The 13489-nt window shown below is 46.1% G+C and overlaps 1 protein-coding gene and 1 pseudogene across 1 annotated transcript in view; one reads left to right on the forward strand and one right to left on the reverse strand.

Annotated features, from left to right (window-relative positions):
- Nucleotides 1-2775: 2775 nt before the first annotated feature.
- ANTXRL (ANTXR like) overlaps nucleotides 2776-13489 on the reverse strand; it is an 84004-nt gene continuing 73290 nt past the window's right edge. Inside the window, exons 16-18 of the mRNA XM_083146041.1 lie at nucleotides 11541-11708; nucleotides 11192-11272; nucleotides 2776-3332 (exon numbers count right to left, since the gene is read on the reverse strand). Coding sequence (XP_083002167.1) covers nucleotides 3093-3332; nucleotides 11192-11272; nucleotides 11541-11708 — 489 coding nt within the window. The 3' untranslated portion in view covers nucleotides 2776-3092. The remainder of the gene's footprint in view (nucleotides 3333-11191; nucleotides 11273-11540; nucleotides 11709-13489) is intronic.
- On the forward strand, nucleotides 6367-6486 carry LOC146011782 (5S ribosomal RNA; annotated as a pseudogene).

Raw genomic sequence — 13489 nt, forward strand, 5'->3', positions numbered from 1 at the left:
GTTTAAGGCTTTTTAGAAAATTGTATAAACTATAAGAAAGCTCTGAAGGTACTGGGAGTCCATTCTTTGTTCAATGATTTAAGCCAGGGGTCCTCCAACTATTTTGCTCTGGGACCCAATCAGACAATAAAAATAATGACAGGACCCCAGCAAGTTACTGCAGAAGGTCATCACATCACATGTGTGGTCAGCAGACAGCACATACATGGCAGCATTGTGGAGGCACGAAATGATGGGAGGAGTCTAAAATAACTGACAACTCAACAGATTTATCAGACTCCCTGAATCACTGACTGAGATTTGAAAAGTCATCCGCCTGATGGTCAGCAACATGGAGTCACGACCCCATGCTGAGAAGGTTGGGACCCAATTTGGGGTCAGGACCCACAGTTTGAGAACCGCTGGTCTGGTCTAACCACTTCCTTTCATATACTCTCATCTGTCATCATGAGTATGGGTCATAGGGTCGATTGCAAGAAGGATGACATGCAATACGTCGACCACTGAACATCGACATGGCTAAGGTTGACAGGGTTGGAAGGTCGACAAATGGGAAGGTCGACAGTCAAAATGTTCACATGAGTTTTTCATGTTTTTGTTGTCCTGAATGTCCACATGTACAGCGTCACTCTCAGTGTGACGCGTCCCCTCGCATGGCTTGGTGCGGCACATGTCGGCAAAATGAAAACTTTCCAGTGGCGACCTACTGTTTCCACCTTCCGACCTTAGCCATGTCGACCTATGAGGTGGCAACTTAAGCTTTGTTGACCTTAACGCATGTCGCCCTTAATAAAGTCGACCTAGTGACCGTGTCCCGCCATCATACCGTGGATTCATCAGTCTATTCTCAGTGGATGGGGGTCCCCCGCTGTTCTATACGTCACCTACTAATAACACTGACCCTGCAACTCCTCATTTCCCTTTCATTATAATCCCCTATTTTCAGAGCATTGTTTAGCAAAGACCCATGGACAAGGGCGTATTGGAAACTAAAAGTGGCCCCTTGTAGAAGTGGCCCCACAGAACATGCCATGGCATCACCACTAGATGGCAGAATTACTGTATTGCAGAGATGGAGTAACAGAATGAATGGGAAGTAATGAATACGCCGGTGGGGCCAAAGGTCAGCAAGCCAAACGAGCATTGCAGATATGCCGGCCCACTGGGAATCTTCCCAGGTCAGCCGTATGACCAATCCACCCCTGCCCATGGATTACAAATAAACCATTCTGAATTGCTTTTTAGAACTACCATCAACGCACATTGTAAATGCCTTTTTTAAATGATACATAAAATAAGAATTTCAATGATCTCATTACAAATTGCAGCGTACTATTATAGTTTTCCATTATAGTATTCTTCCTTGCATCCTCAAGCCTACTAAAGTGCATCTTTTGTTCTCCTGTCTTATTAAACCAGAACATTTCCGCTTCTCGATCATACGTCACTGATAATATAATGCAAACAAGGCACTGATACAGTGTATGAGCTTCCCCACTACCTCCCAGTCTAATCTAATCTGTTCCTGAATGCAGGGGTAAAAGTACAGTCTGTTCCCATCATATCTGAACATATCGGCCTTTCAGCGTGTATCAATCTAACCTCGCATTTCCTTTTTTGTACAGTGGTCTCTTCCATCTGTTATATTAATATTTTTTGATTAATAACCCCAGTAAAGATCTGAAGAGATTATGACCTGTGTCATTCCTCCCATCACATACAAAGCACGGCTTTCCTCTAGCGTAAGAAATAAGAGTTGACCTCCCTAATCCATCGTGACTTCCAGCTATACTGGTAATGAGGTCGAAAACAATTGTCAGTACATCTTATAAATTATTCAAACTGCCCAGCAGTGCCACATGCTCTTAATGTTAGGTTCTGTACAGAAGTAATAGAAAGAAAAGCAGTCATTCAGTATTTCCCTGTCTGCAATCTCTATAGATGCAGAAAGACCAGTCCATAGGCAAATCGTAGGCTCGGTAACCTCAGCAGAGGCAGAGCTACCATTGGTGCAGCAGGTGCAATGCACCGAGGCCCCTGAGGACTAAAGGGCCCACTGCTACCCTGTATTTTTCCCTGTCACCCTCTACCTCCCCCTGTCACCCACTCCCGTGTTGCAAATTGTGACCTTGGGTTGGGGCCGGGGAGGGGGGCCCAAATTTTTGCACAAGTTCCACCATTGAACCATTGAACCTAAACAACGTAAACTAGGTGTAGCTTGTCTATAAGAGGGCTCCACCCTGTACCTCTCCTGCACTGATAAGACACAGGTACTTTACATGGATCATTACATGGGAACCTGTGCAAGCATTGCTGCAATCTAACCAACTGAGCAATGTACTGAATGGGCCGACATGGCCACGAGGGGTAGCCTGCGGAGATGTCCCCAACACCTCGACAGCCAGTTCAGCTGCATTGATGGCATCTAGTTTGAAATGACTCTGAAAATGCCAAAGGTCAAGGGGTTGGAAGCGGAATACGGAAACAGGAAGTGTATACAACATACATTACACCGGGTTAGAGCAGAGATGGCGATTGTGGAATGTACATAGGTCAGGTTGTCATTTGAGCACAAATGGAGCAGATCTTGCTGGCCAGCAACAATCTCCATTTGTCTATCCTTTAAAAAAAAAATACAGAATAAATAGACTGGGTACATATAACCCTTTGGTTGCCAGACCAACATGGCATTTCTAACTTACTGTAGTATAAGGATACTCTGGCAGCCAAAGAGTTAAAGGCAGCTGCACGGTCAGGGAATAAAGAAGTGGGTCATCTGTGTCGTTTTTTTATTTACTTTTTCAGGGGGCGGGAGCGGCGAGGTGGGAGGGAACACATCCACAACCAATTAGGATGTATCCAATGAAATGACTGTTAATAAGCCATTTAAAAAAAAAATAAAATTATTCCAATGCATTCTATATTCTATAACGGAACACATTTGTTTTCAGAATGAGCAATTATGCCAGTGCCCATTGGCAGGACGCATCGGGCACCTGATATATGGGGTTTCTGGGTGTTCCTGTGCTGCCGCCGTGCAGTTGCTATAATAAAGTCAGTCAGTCCAGCATACAGAAGCCCGGGGCATGGGCTCAATTCATGGGCTGCGGGGGAGGACGAGCAGGAGGAGGTCCTGGAGGCATCCGCGGAGGAGGAGGGCCAGGTGGGGGCTGCCGCTGCGGAGGCTGGTTTGGTGGCTGGCTCGGTGGCTGGCTCGGTGGCTGGCTCGGTGGATGGCTCGGTGGATGGTTCATTGGAGCATTGTTAGCAGGAGGCTTATAGATAGTATGACTCCCATCAGCCTTCACCCTTGTGAAATTAATACAGCGTCCCTGAAAAAAAAAAAAGAAACATTAAGTAAATATTATGAATAAAATCGAATATACGCAGCTTAGCGAACAGGTCCAAAATGGGACCTCTGTCTACACAGCTCCCTCTCTCCATATTCAGGAAGTTTGAAACATATCATTTGGGTTTCACTTTCTGTTAAGGAGTAATTTGGTCCGTCAAGTGGCCTCTAGTGGTCACCGGCGGTACTTCACCTAAGAAAGGTGAGGAGGCTTTAGTTATTTATATATCGTGATAGTTGAGATGGAAATCTCCCACTGACATCATTTGGACAACATATTGGGGGACATTTACTAAAATAGGAGTTCTAGTTCACATGAGATGTTGCTCTGGGCAACCAATCATATACGATCTATTATCTTCTAGGACAGTAAATAAGATTTTAAAATTGCCAAGAGATCCCCACAGGGCAAAACACATTGGCCCCCACAGGAAAATAAAACCAAACCTATTGGCCCCCATACACAAAAAACAATCACACTGGTCCCCACAGGTAACACAAACACAATACATTGGCCCTTTACATGAGAAGAAGAGACCAGTTAATAACAGTTGAACTGGTGGTGGCTGTAAACTGGTTTGGGCATCTCTAGATCTGGAGGCACACTTTAGAACAGCTCAATGCACACTAGTGTGACACGACACAGTGGTTGTAAAACACTGGTCTAGGAGGTGCTATATAAATAAGAAGCACATTTTGATTGATTGCCCATGGCAACATTGCATGGGAAATAAAACTCCCATCTTAGTAAATTTCTCCCATTGTCTACTGACAAGCCATAGGTATTCCATCACCCTTATACTTCAGAAAACACAGCAGGTTGGTAACACCAGAACATACATATCCACTAGCACCTCGTATACCTCGTATGGTCTGGGGGAGATGCACCACACCTTGGAGAGATAATGTACAGGACATTTATCTAGTGCAGCCTTTGAAATGAAAGTGGCTGATTAGTTGCTTTGTGCAATTTCTCCACTTAATCTCTCTCCAAGGCTAATAATGATAATAATTATAACAATTGATTGATATCTGTAAAATATTTATAATCCCTATAATTAGCGACTATGGGGGAAATTTAATAGAATGAGAGATTTAGAAAGTGAGAGGTCTGGGAAGAAATCTCCAGTTTTTTTTTAAAGCGGCAATCATTCACACTTCAAAATCAAACTAGATTTGCAGTGTAAATGATTGCCGCTTTAAAAAAACCCTGGAGATTTCTTCCCAGATCTCTCACTTTCTAAATCTGTCATTCTATTAAATTTCACCCAATATCTCATGACTCTGCACACATTGCTGGATATACCTTAATAGAAGTTAAGCCACTTAATTTAGCCACTCAGTTTAATCGTCTGACCGGCTTTCAGTGTGTACGGGGCAGCGGTGAGCCCAGTGTGACTGTGTATGGACCTTTAGTGCCAGAGGCTGCGTTGATTGCATGCAGCCTGCTGACACACACATGTACTGAAAGATCTATTCTGGTGAACAGAAATATTTGTTTGGTACTCATTGGGCGGTATTCAATGTGAATACCGGCGATGTGCAGCGAATTCTGTTTAGGATTCGCTGCACATTCGCCACTGGTCGCCGCGTTCCGGAGCCTCGCCGGCTCCGGTATTCAACGAGTCAGGGGCTCGCTGCCCCTGACCGGTGAATATGAGCTCCTGCGGGAGCCTGAGGACGGTGGCAGGCAGAGAGATGGAAGTCTCCCTGCCTGCCCCACAACGTTTGTGGGGGGGAGGTGGGCTCCCCGGGTGCCAGGCAGAACAGGCTGCCCCCCCGGGGGTGCCAGCAGGGGACCGGGCATATTCACTACACCCGATCATGAATATGTAATGATCGGGTGAAGTGAATATATGAATATCTAATGAGCGGCTCGGCTCCGGCCCCCTGCTGGCTGGTCTGTGTAAAAAAAAAAAAAATAATTAAAATTAAATATATATTCATGTGCTTACATCACATGAATAAAAATAGCATGCCCCTCCTCAGAATAAAATTCCTGATTTTTTTGACACCAATTGTAAAAAACAAAACACTTTATTTTAAAAGTTCACCTTCCACTTCTCCATAAAAAGATAGCGATTGCTACTCTGTGAATCATGGCGATAAAAACCTTGAAATATATTCGCCATCTGGTCATTGAATAGGGTGATTCACCGTTTTAGTCAGAAATTCGCCATACAGCACAAAATCGCCATAAAAACCTGGCGAATCAGCCTCTTTGAATACCTCCCTATGTCTATGCTACGAGCAGCGCCTGATCGCTCCACACCTGCGCAGCCTAATTTATATGTAGTTCCATTCAAATGTCTGAGGAATACTCACAACCTCTATGATCAGCAACTGTATCTTATGACTTTGTACACACTGCTGAAATAGTATCAGAAGATTTGATACAAAATATCATTGGAAGTGTTTTTCTAGTGTCTACACCACAATAAATATCATAGACTATGGAGGTCATTTTGGTTGACACGGTAAGCTGTGAAACTACCCCCTCCATCCCTCCCATGCAGCACACACCTACAGCTTCTCACTCACAACTTTTGTTTTGGGGGCGTGACCTAATTGTGCATGGTGGCCACGCCTCCCGTGATTAGGCCACACCCCAAATTTTTACTGGGGCCCGCTATACCTCTCGGCTGCCCTGGCGAGCACCACGGAAACTATGATTTATAGTATAGCAATGCAATTAGACCCTGCACTGCAGTAGCATCAGGGCAATTTTCTTTCAGCTGAAAGGGCATTTTCTGACACCCTCCCCCCCCCCCCGCTTACTTTTATACCCAAATCGGCATATCCACTCTCTCATTTTTGTATGCCATACCTACTGACATGAGCGAAAAAAGCAGAAGTGGAGAACTTGCAGTAAACGACAAGGGTGCGTTTCTCTTATACCATAGCGATTGTTACAAAAAGGCCATCAAGGTGTGCAATAATATTATTTTTCTTCCATGATTGTTCCCTATAAGTGCTTACAAGTTGTATTGAAGCAGCTTAACCTGGGGTAATATATTTTATACTGTCCTACCACACTGGATACACCCAAATTCTTATGACCTTGGAAGCTAAGCAGTATTGGGCCTGGTCAGTACCTGTGTGGGAGACCACCAGGGAAGACTTAGGTACCGTATTATACTAAAACCCTATTTCTGTCTGCCAAACAATATCCAAAAAAGCCCTCAGAGGAACACAAGAGAGATACTATATTATTCCCATGATGGGCCAATGATTCCACTGTTTTCGTACAAAAATGCAGGGATGAGGCAGAATGTATGATGTTATTTCCATCTTTCCATATAATATTCTTATGTGCTGTGATGTTATAAATTGATTGTTGATATTTAATTGACATAACCCTAAAACATATTCGCATATGCTATTTAAGTAACAGCCTCAAAGGGGTTGGGATCATTTGGTCTACAGCAGTGGTTCCCAACCCTGGTCCTAAAGTACCCCCAACAGTGCACGTTTTCCAGGTCTCCACACAGAATCACAGGCAACATAATCAGCTCCTCCTGTGGATATTTTAAAATGTGACTGAATAATGACTGCACCTGCTGGGTGACCTGGAAAATGTGCACTGTTGGGGGTACTTGAGGACCAGGGTTGGGAACTACTGGTCTAAAGCATGATGGTTGACAGTCATTAGGTCAACACCATTAGGTCGACATGGGAAAAGGTCGACATGGGAAAAGGTCGAAAGGTCATTAGTTTGACAGGTCCTTAGTTCGACAGTCAAAAGGTCAACATGGGGTTTTTCACTGTTTTTTTTTTACCTGAATGTCAACACAGTCGACATGGACACAGTTTAAAGTGTACCGTATCCCCTCGCATCACTCGTTGCGCTCGGCACACTATTTTATTCTCCCACGGTAGGGCATGAAATACCGCCTGTCGGCACATGTCGGCTCAAAAAACTGTGAAAAAAAACCATGTCGACCTTTTGACTGTCATCCTAGACACTGTCGAACTATTGACCTATTGAACTAATGACCTGTCGAACTAATGACCTTTCGACCTAAAACCATGTAGACATTTTCCATGTCGACTTAATGGTGTCGACCTAATGACTGTAAACCGTCATGCTGTAGACCAAATGACCGCATCCCCCTCAAAGACTTTTCTTCTAATTATTTTAATGTAATAAATAGTTCTTTTTATACAGCTATTGGAAAGCCATTGTTCTCCTGCTAAGTGTTCTCCCACACAAGAGTTTGCTTTTCTCTACATACAAATATACCTACTCTTGGCAGTACCCCTGACTGCTGCCGTATAGGCACCAATAATGCCAACTGAGGGTTGCTAGACGACACACTTTTTTGCTCTACTTTTTAGTAATTAGAAATCCTGTAAGTCAGTACAGACCAGGACACTTTACTCTTTTCATCAGAGGAAATGAATGGAGTTCGGGGGCAGAGAGCTTAGCCTCGCCTACGCCCCCGGTCCCGCTGAGAATATTTATTATTTACAGTATCTTATATAGCACAGCAAATTCTGTTGCACTTTACACTTGGAAACAGTGATAACACAAACTGGGTAGTAACAATGGACTTCGCATGAGCAAGTCTGGAATTAACAGAGGCGGGGCTTGAAAGGGAGGCTGGTAGGGCTATGTGCGAACGAACGTTGCATGATACATTGGTTCCTAGAGAACCAAACCCACCCGAACTTCCCTGCTCTGAGGCCGGCTCGCAGGGCTCAATCCTTGGGGTGCTGCCCTATGTGCCATATCAGTCTAGGAGTACTGCTAAATTTGCCATATCAGTCCAGGGGTGCTGCTAAGTCTGCCGTATCAGTCCAGGGGTGCCGCTGTCTGCTGTATCAGTCCAGGGGTGTTTCTAAGTCTGCCATATCATTCTAGGGGTGCATCAAAGTCTGCTGTATCAATACAGGGGTGCTGCCCTTTCAGTCATATAAGTCCAGGGGTGCTGTTGTGTGTGCAAAATAAGTCCAGGGGTGCTGCCCTGTATGCCATATCTGTCGATATGGCATACAGGGCATTAGTATTAGTACAGGCATTGGTATTAGATGTGCGACCAGTACCGCCATTAATGGAGTGGGTTTTAGTGTGAGATGTAGTAAGCTGAAAATTCGGTAAAACTTCTGTTTTACCGCATTTTCCTATTTATTAAAACCCGGCCGCACCGATACCGCATAGTAGGGTATCGCCACCATTGGATGGCGATACCTTATAAAAGCCTATGGGCTTCTTTTTGCTGCCTCCGCCGCAACCCCGCCGACCCCCCTCTCCCCCTCACTCCAGCTTACCTTCTTGCAGGTCCTCCTGGACCCCGGAAGGTAAACCCCTCCTCCCCCTAGCAAGGCAGCCGGACGTCCTTCTGGCTGCAGGGGGGTGGAGGAGGTGCCGGGGACAGCCACGCTGAGCTGTCCCGGCTGCAGGGGAGCAGTAGGCGGCTGGGAGGTGACAGAGACCCCCGCACACCACAGTTCAGGTATCAGGGGGGCCTCCGTCACCGCACCGAAATGCCAGCCGCATATGTTAGTACATATGCGCTGGCATTGCAAGTGGAATAGCCTCCCATCAGAGGTGGTAGACGCAAATACAGTAGTACAATTTAAACATGCTTGGGATAAGCATATTGATATCCTTACAAAGCAATAAGGCTCAAATATGGTTTGAGGTAACATGTTTAAAAAAAGGGGCAGCCAAGTGGTTCTTATTTACCGTCAAATTCTATGTTTCTATTGCGGTGGGGGCGTGGCGAAGGGCGGCGATGTATATGAATACATCCTGCCCTTAAACTGTTAATTGAGGTGCTGTGTCCCCGCTACTAAATATCATCTAGATGGTAGAATATGAGAAGAAATAACCTACACAATGATGGGTGTGAGGAATCGGAGGATGATGATGATATTTTGCCTACAGTATGTAGAGCCGGTTTGTGCAGGGAGAGATCATTGGCAGCTTGTATTGTGGGAGCCCAAACAAACCAATAATTTCAGTCACAAGTGTGGCAGTCCCTGTTGCTGAAATGATTGGTTTGTTAAACTGTGCATGTCCTGTTTATACAAGGGTGGGTGAGAAGGCCCAAGGACAATTCCATCTTGCACCTATTTTTGCATTATGTGCTCTTTGGAGCATTTTTTCTCATAGTTTATACAACTGCCATCCTGTCTGCCGCTGCAGTGCCACTCCTAGATGTGCCACATGTTTGTGCCACCCACTTCTGTTACTTAGCTTAGTCATCCAGCTACCTCTGGCCTAAAAACAATATTGGGAGCTGTGGGGTGTTCAGAATAGACTGGAAATGTGTGGAAATTAATGTTATAGAGGGTAATAATAGCGTAGGAAGAAAAACACCCCCACATTCCGTAATTTTAGCACTTTTTTATTTAAAAAAATAAATAAATACAGATCCAAAACAAAAACCACAAAGGTGGTTTGGGCAAAAACTGGCCTGGTGTACACCCCTAAAATATACACATACCCACACTGTGGAAGGAGAGTTGTGGCCATTGGGGGCAGTGGCGTAGGGTGCAGCCAGGGCACCCGGAGCAAGCCCGCACTCCCACCCCCACATTTGAATGGCTGAGGTTTCATACCTGAAACCCCTCATTGTGCTGCCAACAAGCCCGCTGTTACCTGGAGGGGGGTTCCCTTTTGTCCCTTTATTCTGTCGGCAGCTCTGCCTCCTCCTCAACCCCCCAGAGCCGAGTTCAGAGGTGTGCAACAGACAGGCAGGCGGGTGGGCACGGCAGGTGATATACGGTCCGGAGTGACTGTGAGCAGGACACAGAAGGGGGGCGCCCTGCAAACCTTTGGCGCCCGGAGCATGAGCTCCACCGGCACCACCCTAGCTACACCTCTGGGAGGGGGGGGCTGAGAGAGCTTGTGGCCAGGTGCTCCAACTCCCCACCTTCATCAGCCCGAGCACACAAGCACAGGGCGCTGCGGTATGCTGTAGCCTCTCTGGGCCCGATTACAGGGATCAGCGTGCCCTCCAGCTACTGATCCCATGTATACCTCTCAGGACACAGATACAGAGAATGGAATTTGACCAAATCATTTGGAGGCTATTGTTTGTTCCTGTCCGGATGAACCATTGGCCTACATGTACATGTAATGAGCCGATACGTTAATGTCAGCAACTACTATTCAGTGCGTAAAGGGAGAGGGCTGCCTTTAGGTCAAGGAGGATAAATATAGAGAAATCACTGAGTGCCGTAGGGGAGGAAGATAAGATCAGTATGTGCTAGGCTACTCCTCTGCCCACCCTCTTCCACACCACAAGTGGTCCCTCCGGCCCCCTCTCACCAAACCCCATGCTGCCGAATGCGTTCCCTCCGCCCCCTACGTGTGAATTGCATTAGAACGATCGCTCGTGCAATTCGATAGATATTATGTGCAGCACATACTATCTATCGACTCGACATTGGATGGCGCGCCCGCGCATTGCGCCGAATGGTCCCTTAAAAATGAATACAATCATTTGATTTATCGGCCAGATGTGGCCGAAATTGAATGATTGCATGCAATATCTCACAAGTGTATGGGCAGCATTACACAGGTTTTCTTTTCCTTCTCATGGCCTAGTGCCCATTCATTTCTGTGGACCTATTTATTTCATCGGTTTTATATACTTTGTGGATACATCGGAACCATTGAAATCAATGGACAATGCACTATACATAAATAAATGGTTTTATGTGGGGTTTTTTTTATCTCACTGGTTTTGACGCAATCTTGCTTCCAAAGCAATTTATCTGTTATGTGATTATGAATGGGTGATAGAAGTGACTAGTCCCTGGTATAAGAAGACATGTGACATGTTTATGTGTAATGACAGTTATATTCAGTGTGCATCTGCAGTCTCTTACCTTGTCTCCTGCCTGCGGCCTCATCAAAGACACCTGGTCATATCCTCTCCTCAGTAGAGCCCAAATTGCATCCAATTTACCCTGCAATACAACATACAGTCAGGCTGTTCCCATAGAGCTCAGCGTCATTATGAGAAGGTATTACGATTAGCCGTGGCATAACTATATATCTGTAGGCCCCATAGGAAAAATTTGTAAGGGCCCCTATGTACCACCCAGTGGTGAAAAAATATATATAGCACATGTTACTTCAACTGGAAAGGTGGGCCCATATCAGCTCTGGGCCCCATAGCAGCTGCACTCCCTGCACCCACTGTAGTTACGCCATAGATGTCTATCTGCACAGTACCTTGATTGGGCTGTACCATTTCCTTTCCTGCGGACCCCGTCGATGTGAGTTTTTCTTCGGTTTGGGCTCCCAGGGCTCGAACTCCTGTTCCGGTAGCTTAATAATGGCATTTTTGGGTTTCTCTAGCTTTGCTCCTTCTTCTGTGGAGCCTTTACCTCCCCACCTCACCTGCAACAAAAATAACATGTACACTCAACAAGATAGCATCAACACTGTAATGTATACTTCCCAACTGTGCTGATTTTAGGGGTTTTGCAGTACCAAACGAGGGTCACAGTGTCACACAGTGGGGAGGGGGAGTTGGGAGGCCACTTCTTACTAGCTGGGAATAGCAGCTGTACACAGCATCTATTCACTGGGAGAGAGGGAGTGTGGGACTTGGCCAGCAGCTCAGAGAGTGGGCATGCCCCACAGTGACACAAATAAAAGGGACATGGCTAATGCTTATGTCTTTTCCTTATTGCTAGGCTGATTGGGAGTGTTAAGGCCCCCATACACTAGACTGACTGTCTTAAGGACGTCGGATCCAATTTCCCCTGAGCCCCCCCCCCCCCCCCTCCCCCTATGGAGAGCTCACTTATGATTTGGCAGATGATGTACCAGTTTTACATGCGATAAATGAAATGCAATTTATCGCATGTAAAGCCTGCGGGGGGGGGGGGGGGGGGAGGGGAAGGAGATTTTTTTTTAAACCAGGTGAGTGGCGGGGTGGGCAGTGGTAGATGCCGGGAAGCGACGAGCGGCAGGTGCTGGGTGGCCAGTGGCAGCCAAATTTAAAAAAAAAATTCAAAAGTCAGGCTAGCCTTTGATTGGCTGAGAGTGCTTCCCGGAACCCTCCACTGCCCGGCACCCACCGCTGCCCGGCACCCACCGCTGCCCAGCACCCGCCACTCAACCCTGTCAGCCCCGCCGCATATACCTGCACAAAGTTGTGTGCCAGCGGTGCTTCAACCCTGGCACACTCCTACGGAATTGGACCTATATGCGATCGGGGCTTTTTTTTTATCACATGTAAAAAAATGGCACATCAAGTGCTAAATCTAGTGAGCTCTCCCGGGGAGCTGCCGTGGGAGCTTAGGAGAGCTCGGGCTGACTTGTCCTTAGGACAAGTGGGCCTAATGTAGAGGCCTTAAGTCAGATCAGGCAGAGGAATTTGCAAAGCTCCAATGTGATCCCAGGACCTATCATGCACATGTGTAGAATGGGTCCTGCGCTTGCCAATTCAGTCCTGAATTACACCATTTACTGTATCTCTTCGGAAGGCTTTAGTAAATACACCCTACATTCCTGTGTCAGACATGTAATCTCATTAAATAATGAAACAGATTTCTAAGCACCAATACAAGGATAAAAGGGGGTTTGTTAAGTCTGGAAAAAAGAGAATCATTGCCTTTAGAGAAGGCTCTGTCATCAGCAGCACAGAAAGGGGCCATTGTAAGGGTATATTGAGGCTATATACCAAGGAGATGGTGTTCCAGAGTTGTATACTGTAAGTCAGAGGTTCCCCAACGCGGAACTAAAGGCATCCCTCTTATCAGAGGAGCTTTCATTTGCATTCATAATCGCATATGTTAGTACATATGCGATTACTAAAAATGAGATACCCCGCGATGTCTGGCGGGATGCACCAGTGGAGGTTAGTGCATCCCGCCCAGAATCTGGAAGCTGTAAACACCAAGTAGATAAATTATTTGGGGCCATAAGTGGAATGTAATAAAAATTCATCCTGGCGGATATTTATCAGACTAGCCCGTGGGGTTGTTGTTACTTTCCATTGGTTGAGCCCAGGAACTGTACATGGAGAGCTGAAACACCTCTGTTTGTATCCCCTCCTTCTTTGCTGAGTCTGAACACCAGAGGGCTCCGGAAAAATGTCACGATGGCCATTTTTCCTGCAACTCCAGAGGGGAAAGTATTGGGACTTAGGTATATATAGGTATGAAGCCTCT

This window comes from Crinia signifera, chromosome 6 (assembly GCF_055691185.1).
Source record: "Crinia signifera chromosome 6, ASM5569118v1, whole genome shotgun sequence".
NCBI lineage: Eukaryota > Metazoa > Chordata > Amphibia > Anura > Myobatrachidae > Crinia > Crinia signifera.